At 36.7% G+C, this 11,838-nt stretch overlaps 1 protein-coding gene across 1 annotated transcript; it reads right to left on the minus strand.

The window, feature by feature from the left end:
- Positions 1–947: 947 nt before the first annotated feature.
- On the minus strand, positions 948–10,496 carry LOC131928700 (uncharacterized). Its single transcript, XM_059284787.1, has 4 exons — positions 10,408–10,496; positions 5,844–6,468; positions 1,368–1,481; positions 948–980 (listed from the first exon to the last, which is right to left on the minus strand). The coding sequence occupies exons 1-4, from the start codon at positions 10,494–10,496 to the stop codon at positions 948–950; spliced, it is 861 nt and encodes a 286-aa protein (XP_059140770.1).
- Positions 10,497–11,838: the final 1,342 nt, after the last annotated feature.

Here is an 11,838-nt window from a genome sequence, read left to right on the forward strand (position 1 = left end):
TATCTTATCCATATTCTATCGCACTGCTTAAATCGAACGAAAGCGCTATAGCTCTCACAGGATAGCCCGGGGCGCCTAATAGCACCCTGCGGGGGTGCCTATCGCACTGTATAAAACGAACGTTGGCGCTATTGCTCTCATGGGGAAGCTCGTGGCCCAAATTGCACCCTGCCGGGGCACCGCCCGTGCAAAATTGAAAACTTTTTTTTCACAGAAAATTTCCCATGAGTATTCTCATCAATTCCACAAACTGTCATGGCACTCGGATGAACGGCATCGAACCGCATCCTACTTGTATTTTATATATACCGTATATGTAGAAAAATCGCACCCTCCCGGGGCGCCGCCCTTGCAAAATTCAAAAAGATTTTTTGCAGAAACCTCCCCTGGAGTGTTCCAATTAACTCCCCAAAGTGTCATGGCGTTCGGATTAAAGGTGTCAAACAGCAATCGACTTTTATTTTTTATATACCGTAAGAAGAATCGCGCCCTGCCGGGGCGCCACCCCTGCAAATTTTGTTTCCCGCAGAAATCTCCCCTGGAGTGTTTTTAACACACACACATAGAAACACGCACATTATATATATATATACACTATACACCCTATCAATACACTGAACCAGGGGTCGGCAACCTTTTGAGATGGAAGAGCCAAAAGTTACTATTTTCAAAATTTCCCAGTATTTAAAGAGCCACTAACATTTAAAAAAAAATATTTGGTATTTGATCAGGATTAGGTAGATAAATTGTATTTGTTATTTAAATTAAATACCATTAAATATAAAATAATATGTATTCATATAAAAACATACCCATGTTTTGGCAGAATATTAACCTTAGTAATCAAATAATATAACCATAGGACTATCGAAATCCACTACAGCAGCTGTTAAATTTTTCACTTTTTTTTTCTTGACGGATATCCCCGGCTCAGAAGATGTCTCCAATCAGCCAGGCACGGCACCTATTTTCACTGTTTTCTGATGAGTTTTTTATCCTGTTTAAAGTTGAGTTGCTTTACAGTATAATATTCGCTGCGAGTTTTGAAAGTGAAGTAATATAAAAAATTTAATATTTGAGCAAGGAGCTGGAGAGCCGCATCTTGACATCAAAAGAGCCGCATGCGGCTCGCGAGCCGCAGGTTGCCGACCCCTGCACTGAACAGATTCCTTGATGTAGCTACCTAAATTTTTATTATACGCTGTGAACTGAAAGCTAGACAAGCATAAATTTCTTTATATGTATATATATATATATATATATATATATATATATATATATATATATATATATATATATATATATATATATATATATATATATATATATATATACTACTATCAGCCCGATTGATACATTATGTTTACCTCTTTGATATTGCCTTTGACAAATTCACCTGTCATGTACCTGGCCACGCCCACATGAATCTGATGAATGACGACTCTAATAAACTCTCGGGGGTAGGAAATGGCAACGTTGAGCTGTCGTGAATAGAAAATCAGGTGCGTAAAGAAAAGTTTGGAATTGATTTAGTTTCATGCCTTGTTACTAACACACACAAGCCCGTCATATGCTATCAAGCGTCACCGTACAATGATCTAATCGTGAGCTGGTTTTAGTTATAAGATAACGAGACTTTCCAATGTCCATTTTGGAAACGGTCTGTCAACTGCACGGTACAACACAAACCGATAACCCAGTGGCGTAGCGAGGTCGGGTGTCACCCGGTGCGGCACTTAATGGTGTCCCCACCCCCCAGAGGCGTTGCGACCCTTCCCGGGGACAAACTTTCATGTTTTCGATTTGCACCCCCACCCCTCAAACTTTCGATTTGCACCCCCCCTCAAGTTTTTGATTTGCACCCCCCCCCCCCTCCCTCAAAATTTCGATTTGCACCCCCCCCCTCAAGTTTTTCTCTATATATTTTGCTATTTTTTGCCTTGGTGTCACCCCCCCCAAATGGTGTCACCCGGTGCGGTCCGCTCCCCCGCCCCCACCTCGCTACGCCCCTGCGATAACCCATTATGCCCACCGCACCATTTATAGTCTTTTAACCAAACCTTAATCCCTGCTCTTAGAACCGAATTCCCATCCATATTCTTTTGGACATTTATCTATAACTTCCTTGCAAGAAAGAAGGGGTGAGAAGGCTATAGAGAAGTTGAGTTTTGTAGACCCGTGCATGAGGGGGTGTGGAAAGTTAATTTGGTTTAGCGGTAACTTTTATACACTAAATATAGCATTCGCATACTACTACACAAAAATATATTATTTATATATTAATCAACAAAACACACTTTTATTTTATTAAAAACACAGATTCATTGCCTTAAATCAGGGGTCTCCAAACTTTTCAGACCGAGGGCCGCATTGACTATCAAATATCAGTTCGGGGGCCAGTTTCTTCAAAGCATATCTTTGGTGTTATGGAGCCCCCCCCCCCCCCCCAGGGAAAAAAAATGTGAAAGAAACACTGTCGGGGGCTGACAACACACTCGAGGTCCAAGTTTGCTCTCACATTTTTCTTCACATACTCTATATCTATGGTTGAGCCCATGTGACCTTATTAAATTCGCCATCTTCACCACAGGATTCAGTACACTGCTGATGAATAATAGGGTGCAGGAGCATTGGCTGTAAAATATTTTTCTCATTCGCTTGTCCAACCAAGCCTTTCTTTATGCCACTAATGTACTTTTCCCCATCAACAGTCTGGTGACTGAGGTTAGTCCAGTCGAGTTATAATCAGCAAATGTTTTATTAACTCATTGAATATATCCTCTCCGGTAACAGTGCCATACATAATACATATTATGTAGGGAAGCCAGCTCTTGTGTTATGTTCATGTCTTCATCCACACCCCTAATGAATACAAGCAGTTGAGAGGTGGAACAGCTGTCCAGCGACTCATCCATTGCAATTAAAAAATAGTGAAACGTGCTTGCTTTTTTCGCTATTTGAGTCACGATGTTTTCACCAATGTCTGCAACACGGTGGGCAATTGTATTTGCACCCAAAGCTACATTGTCAAATTATTTTGAATTTTCTGGGCAAAGTTCCCCAGCCACCTCTAACAGACATTTTTTCCGTGGACAAAAAGATCTCCGTGGGCCGGATGAGAGGACTTTTCGGGCCGCAAACGGAGACCCCTGCTCTAGAATACTCTAGCTAGATTCTACTCTAGAATCTAGATCTAGATTCTAGATGATAATTAGAATCAAGTTTTTTGCCGAAGTTACGACGCTAAACTAAGGTTTTACCCAAACATATTCTTTGAAAACAATTTATAAAACAGTAGGCCCTATTACATTACCTAAGTTTTTAAATTAGTTGTTTAGAATTGCAAAAAAATCCAAACGAAATGCTAAGAAATGACTCGTTCGCAGATTAGTTATTTTCAACATCAATATCCACATTAGGTCTCGCTAGCTGCTGAAAGATACCGAACTTTACCGAATAGAACAGTAAATAGATCTAGATCTAGATCTAATTAAAAATTCTAATTGCTACTAATTGTACCATCGAACACAGTAATAGGTATTTCGACTTCTACGGTTTCTAATTTATCAATTCTCGCTTGATAAAAAAGTTTTTGAACATATTCTGTTGGCAGGTTTACAAAAAACAAGTTAATAAAAAGTCTAGTGACAATTTAAGCGCAATTTCCTTATGTTATCCATAACAATTTTTAATTTTTTGTGACCGAACGAAGGGATATTTTTGAAAACTTTCTTCGGCAATATTGTTCTAAATTATGGCAGGAATCGATTTGGTAAATGTTTCAAGTCGCTAAGTGGTCTGGTTGCCGAGATATGGCCCAAAAACTGCATTTTTTCGAGGTATTTTGGCTTTTCCGGGAAATCCATGAAAGGAAGGACCCCCCCCCCCTCGAAGAAAGTCTACCGCCTCCCCCCCCCCCGAACGAAATGAAATTTATATAGAAAATATATACTTTTAACAGTGTCCGCCCCCGAAGAAAGTCTACCGCCCTTCCTCCGAAAATTTCAAGTGCCCCCTCCCCCTGGAAGGAACTCTGTTTGGCAGACACCCACATAGCCATTGAGCTATGTAATATCGAAAAGATTCGATTGTCGAAGAGATACAACTCCGCCTTTACTGAGTATCACAAATTCTCCGGTGGTTTCCCCTGAGTGCAGAGATATGGTGTTGACCTCGACAGAATCGATAACGGGTCAACGGCATCGAATGTTGGAACAAGCAAGCATATCAATGCGTTCGATTGCTGACTACTGTAATTAGGTTTCCATGAAATCGATTACTGACTACTATAATTAGGCAACCAATCGTTGTAAACCAACAGCGTTCTTGTCGTAACGTCATACAATTGTTTTATTAACAACGAGCCGGCCCGCGGCATAACATACGCCGCTATTTAGTTGTTTCTAATTTTCAATAATTCATAATTTGTCAATTCGACAGTACCAACGCTGACACTGAAAATATTTCTTTAAAACACTATAAGTAGCTCGTTAAGGACCATAACCCCCCCCCCCTTCCTTCCCCCCCCCCCCCCCTACGTTTAAAATCGTTGGCTCTGCTTGTAAACATTTAGAGCAGGGGTCTCCAAACTTTTCAGTCCGAGGGCCGCATTGACTATTAAATTTCAGTTCGGGGGCCAGTTTCTACCAGGCATGTCTTTGATTTTTCTGGGCAAAGTTCCTCAGCCATCACCAAACTAACGTCTTTTCTGTGGACAAAAAGATCTCCGCGGGCCGGATGAGAGGACATAGCGGGCCGCATCCGGCCCGCGGGCCGTAGTTTGGAGACCCCTGCCTTAAATAATTCCGTAAAACCATGTTATTTATTGGGTTTTTCAAAATCTGGTGTATTTTGTATTTTTTTTTTATAGATTTCCTAGTTGTCCGCGCATTCACTTGTAAATAATATAATATATGAATTGAATACAAACATAAATCTCTTGATTCTTAAACTGGAAGAACTGTTAAACGTGTTCTAACAAAAATTTACAATATTGGTGAAACTTAAATATATCATACTTAAAACATTTAAAGCATATATATCAGTGGCGTAGCGAGGTCGGGTGTCACCCGGTGCGGCACTTAATGGTGTCACCCCCCCCCCCCCAGAGGCATAGAGACCCTTCCCAGGGACAAACTTTCAAATTTTCGATTTGCACCCCCCCTCAAACTTTCGATTTGCACCCCCCCCCTCGAGTTTTTCTCTATATATTTTGCTATTTTTTGCCTTGGTGTCACCCCCCTAAATGGTGTCACCCGGTGCGGTCCGCAACCCCCGCCCCCCCCCCCTCGCTACGCCCCTGATATATATATATATATATATATATATATATATATATATATATATATATATATATATATATATATATGTATATATATATATATATATATATATATATATATATATATATATATATATATATATGAAAAAAAAAAATTTGACAACATGTGTTTCGGACTCGCAACTTAAAATCAGTGTCTATCACCATGTCGATTCTAGAGGGCCAGCCGATAAACATTTGTCAAAATATTTCTAGTTATTTTACTTAGTCTACGTAGGAAAGTAAAATTAAGCATACATGTACACACACACATACACAAAAACACACGTACACGTGCACCTACACGCACACAAACGCATAAACACACGCATACACATAAACTATTTTATATGGAAAAATCCTGCAAAAAAATATGAAGATTTAGCTCACGATAATTAGCCTTAAACCCGTTGTGGAAATATCAATAAAAAATGTATAATTAAAAGTAATCTTCAAAATTATAAGTTACGGTAAAAAAAAAATATGCAGTTTTTTTAGTACGTTTAAAAATAATTATACTGACTGAAGAGTTTCCTGTCCATAAACATTTCACTGAATACAAATAGCTCCCATTCCCAAGGTCTGTGACGTCACCAACAGATGCATAGTCTGTGTTATTATCGTCCTTGATGTTATTGTCTCCCTTCATCCAAACCCTGACAACATCGTCTCCCTTAGTTCTCTGACGCCCGTAGCCATTCACGACATCCAGCCGACCCTGTATCGTCTCGAACACGTGACACGTCACCACGCCCTTTGTGACGTTCTTCACCGTCACCCTTGACAACGTCAGACTAGGCAGCGTCTTGGTGTCAGTCAGGGGCGGGTAACTTAAATATTTTTTCTCCCAGCTGTAAACATACTGCCCTCTGTCTAGAAAAGGCTTCTGTTGTATCAAATCTTCCTGTATGAGGTCTCTAAACTCTTGGTTTGTTTTAGCTGTGCACACTGGTGCACCTCGAGGACAAACGTTGTTACATGTGTCCAGAGTCTTGAAGGAATGTTGGGCGAAAGCTTCATAAATGTCTAAAGGGTGATCACTCCAGAACTCAGGGACAGAGGCCTGGTTGTAATGAACATCAAATACCCCGTGAAGTAGAATTGGATCTTGTTTAAAAGTTGGCTGGATGGAATTAGATGGCGGTAGCCTGCTTGGAAATTTGTTGCAAAATGTGGATGTTTATTTTAGATAAATTACGTAATTAAGCTAAAATATAATATAGGCTTTTAATCAACGTTTGGAAAAAGTTGAAAACCTTAATTATTATTTCGGCATTTTCAACAAAGCAACTTCTAAACAATTCTAATCTTCTTCTTCACTTAATTTCGGTGTTGTGAGAGATCCCCTCCAACACAATTAAGTATACGTGTCAACTGGTTGTGCGCCATTGAGGCAATTGATTACGATTTAAGCCTGCTTTTCTTTTTGGATTTAATTCAATAGCCTTTGTCCAACAAAGAAAAATCTACAAGGCAGCAGTTGTTTGATTTTGGAGTTGTCTGCCCGAGTTCGAACTCGAGACTTTCGATTTAGCAACCATGAGCTTTACCGACTCCACCACGCCGACCATTCTAATGATTATTGAAGTGTAACCATTAAAATGTAAACAAAGAGCAGATGTTTGCAAATTTAAAAAAAACAACAACACAATATGGCTCTTATTAAAACTAGGCTTACTTATTTACCAAGCACTTTGATCAATTATTAATTTCTTATTATCGACAAGAAACATGAAGTAATCGTATTTTTTCTGTATGTATTCACATTGCAAATTCTTATAGTAAAGCCAAAAGTGATTAAATTTGCTACCTACTTTTTTAAATATTTAAAAAAAAAATATAAAATAATCATCAACCTTATTTTTTAAAATTCTAATATTTTACAAACCATTCAAAATTTATCGCAATGAAGATCAAAATAGAAATTGCGAATGTAAAAATAGATTTGTTTTTATTCCACTGTTGAGTCATCTCCGAAATGCAAATACTGCAAATATAAAAAAAATATTTATCATTAGGCCTACCGTTCGAAGCGGGCAGCGGGAGGGACAACAATATTAAGATCTTGATTTTGAGAGATTGATCGGCAAAGCTAGTAAACTTTAGATCACCAATCATAAAAATTTTTACAATTTAAAACAATGTCTGAATTACAGCCCATTTTACTTTCTCGAATACATGATAAAGTATTGTAATCGTGCGAAAGTATTTGCCGTTTTACATCTCCTGACAATTTTAGCCTTTGCAAATGTAAACGAAGACCATTGTTGCGATGTAATGTGTATGAAAGGTGTATACGTGGGACGGATCACTGCGTGTGTATGTATCCTGTATAGCAGGGGTCTCCAAACTACGGCCCGCGGGCCGGATGCGGCCCGCGATGTCCTCTCATCCAGCCCGCGGAGATCTTTTTGTTCACGGAAAAAACCTTTGTTGGTGATGGCTCAAGAACTTTGCCCAGAAAAATCAAAGACATGCCTGCAAGAAACTGGCCCCCGAACTGAAATTTGATAGTTAATGCGGCCCTCGGACTGAAAAGTTTGGAGACCCCTGCTGTATAGCGAGACGCGAGACCGGGTGTGTTGACGTGCATGTTGCACGGAGTGAACGAGTGTACAAAGGAAGAGACTGGCCGTGTGACAACGGTTTTGTTCTGAATGAGAGAAAGGACGTGTGTAGGAATAAATGCAGAGGACAGTTGAAGGTTGGGGCGAAAGTAGACAGGTTGATGTGGAACTGTAAAGGCGATTAAGGAAAATAAAAGAGACTGTTATACCTAGCCATAATGTGCTGTTAGTGTATTATATGATATTCCTAACGCCCTCACAACCATCAATACCGAAAACTAAACCTAGCTTTCCGACACTATATTAAATTGCAGAAAAAAAAATGTATTTTTGCGGATAAGCGTGAGTTGTTCTAGACTAGAGAGCAATCTGTTTAGATACTATATTTATCAGAGAAAACTAGTTTTTTTTTTTCACAAAAATGAAACGTTTAAAAATATCAATGAGTCGGAAAACCTAGATTTGCAATCTTGTCTGTCTTTTCGTCTGTTCGTCTTTCTGTTTTTTTTCTTTCAACACGATAACTTAAGTAACGTTTGAGTTAGTTAAACGATATTTCATATATTAGTATTAAATCACGTGTGTACATTTTTACTAACTTTTGAGCGATTTCCGGTAACCAGCAATAGAGTTCCTCTTCAAAGGCCTATCACTTGAGTACCGTTAGATGGTCCAACTTCATACGTAGATATAACAAATTATTGACTGATTTCGATCATATTGTGAAACATTTCCCTAGACAAGACATATTACTTCACGCAATTTTCGATTTCCAAAAAATCATAAAAATTCAACCACGGCTACCAAAACCGATTTGTTCAAAATTTTCACGTAGTTGAAGGCTTGAGGACTATGCACGGTGTCAAAAATATGACTTAATTAGATGTTTAATTAACTTAAAGATAATGTGTCAAGGCTTTCTTCAGAAAGTACTAATTGTGTACAAATGTATCAGTTTGGTATGCTACTTCTATCATTCATGCATTGTTGTTGAAATATAATACCAAAACATTATGTTGCCTTTGCACGTAAAAGAAAAAAAAAAACTTCATTTCATTTTTCACTTCATGGCACAATTTAAATTTCATAACAAACATAAAAGTATATTTTAACGTGTAACATGTTTGTTTATTAAGTCTTATGTTAATAGCTATTAAACTATAAACAAATATTGTATAAATTTGATTCTAGCAGTTCTGGTTGCCATAGAAACCACAAAAAGGTGAGAAAATCAACACATTATGATAGATAGTATGCATTTTTAATATAAAATTTTACGCAAAACAAAATACAAAAATAATGGGGGTGCTACGTACACATTATTATTACCTAAAATATTGTAGTAAACCTATGTAGAAACGTACGTTGACATGCAGGTAGAATAATGCTAAATGCATGGAGCCAAGAGCCTTAGGGGCTTGAATTTTACATCAACATGTAAATCTGAGTAAACGCGAAAAACAGGGTGGAAATTTGCTCTGAACTCTTCCTCTTACAGAAAAGGCTTAAAGAAGTCTTGCTTTACACGGAAGGGCCAATTGACTAATAAAGTACATTCAGACGTCGTTGTATGTTTTAAATCGATTGTTTCTCTATGTAAGAAGATATTATGTATGCAAAGTGTAGTGAATTCATGATTATTGAACATTAAATATCATAGTATAATGTAACACCGATTTACACACAAATGTACTCATATCCATGTGTCAATGATCACTTGAGACTAAAGTTAATAAAATTGTAAAGTGATGTAAAGGTTGGTTCAGGAAGACAAGATCAATATAAGATAAAATAATATACATATCACAATAAGTAGAAGATGGCTTTAAAAAAAAAAACATACTATTTTTTTAGTGTGAATAGCTTTGAAAAAGCCGTTGACAAAGTCTGGGAGCAAGATTTAATATTAAAGCTATAAATATTCACGCATCACATTTTATGCTAAAGTGGATCACAGGTTACCTAACCAACCTCAAACAATAATTTTGTATGCAAGGCATGAGAAAGCCATGCAGTAACAACAGAGTCCCAGAAGGAGGATTCTTGTTCCGAACTCTCTTCCTACTCTTCATAAATGACTAAAAGCAAAATATACCAAGAACATTTTTGTTTAAAAAAAAAACGTTTTAATAACAAGCTTTTATGTAATAATGCTCTAAAAAAGAGAAAATAAATTATACACTACTATTTAAATAACTATAAAGAAAAGCGTGGGTTACTTTAGTATCTATTAGATACCTTTACTAATATTTAGGAAGAGACCCACGCTTTTCTTTATAATTATTGAAATAGTAGTGTATAATTTATTTTCTCCATTTTAATGCATTATTACATAAAAGCTTGTTATTAAAACTTTTTTATTTTTTGTAGTTTTTTTAGTACTTTACATGTGTTTATTTACAATAGAGTTACAGAATATATTTTGTTGAATTATAATTCTTGTTTCATAAATCACTCGACAAGCTCAACAAATGGGCGAAAAAAAGGGGAATGCCTATTAGCACAAAGAAAATGACTTACGCAATCTTCACTATGTCAATAAAACTTTTAACGATGAAGATAACCCTAGACAACTCAGCGCCAGAAAAATTAGCTACCCAATTTACCATGACGTTATTTTGGACACTAGACTTAAAAAAATAATTGAAAATACCAAAAGTAATGGAATCAAACGACTAGCACTAATGGGAAAACTAGCAGTAAAAATTTACACCGACTAAGTTAGACCAACCATAGAATATGGTGCTTCAGCTTGGGGCATAGCAGTCAAAATAAAAATTAGCAAAATCGAGAAAGTACAGATATTGAACTGAGAATTAAGACAGAAGCGATGCAAACGATACCAATTTAATTTAAGGAGGAAACAACTGCTCTAATCACAATTAAAGAAAGAAGAGTAACCGTATTCACAAACGGTGAAACATTGCACAAACAGAAACTCAAAAAGTACACCACATTAATTATACCAAAATACTAAAAAATAAAGCGGGAGTGATTTCCCCTAAACTTTCGAATATTCTTTTATAACACTACGGGGGATGGCAAATCGGGATATAGAAATAATTTTAAATCCCTTTTCAATTACTTCAACTTTTAAAAATAGAATAGAATGTGGTAGAAAAAAGAATTGCACAACAAGTGAACGCAAAACAAAATGTGTATAATAGTAAGGAATATTGTTAGTACTTTGTAAATTCACATGCGTTTTTTTGAGAAATCGGAAATAGCGTAAATTACCTACCGGTCAACGGAAATTACTTAAAATTTGATAGAAGGCAGAAAATTAGATCTTTTACTAACCTGTGAAATTACATTTATCTGTCTGAAACAGTACTCAAGTTATAATCTTTTGAAAAAATTTAAGTAGAATAAGATCCACTTTCGGTTATTGGAAATCGCTGAAAAGTTGATACAGAACTACAAATTTGATATAATACTTATATATGAAATTTCATCAACCAAGCTGTATCGGTACTCATGTTATTGTGTTTACAGACACACATACACACACACACACACAGACATAGGGACAGAAATGCAAAGCCAAGTTTTCCAGCCTCGATTACGCACAGAACGCTGAAATTTTAATAAATCTGCATTTTTTTTGCCCGATTAAAAGAAGTTTCCTATATTCCGTATATGATGAAGTACTGAGGTATAAACCGATAACGATGAAAACTCAAAATTTCATGTGATTTTTTATGCACGATTACAATACTTCCTCTATACTCTGTATACGAGAAAGTAAAAACGAAATAACAATTTTACACTAGAAACAATGAAAACAAAACCTCAATCTGCCGTGGATTTTACACCTTCAATTAAACATTAGAGACTCGTTAGTCACTGTAAAAAGAACTATGACTATGGTCACGGAGAATTATAGAAGATAACATACAAGTTTATCATATATATATATATATATATATATATATATATATATATATATAT

Source organism: Physella acuta, unplaced genomic scaffold (genome assembly GCF_028476545.2).
Source record: "Physella acuta isolate Inbredline_101_S28 unplaced genomic scaffold, ASM2847654v3 ptg001534l, whole genome shotgun sequence".
Lineage (NCBI taxonomy): Eukaryota > Metazoa > Mollusca > Gastropoda > Physidae > Physella > Physella acuta.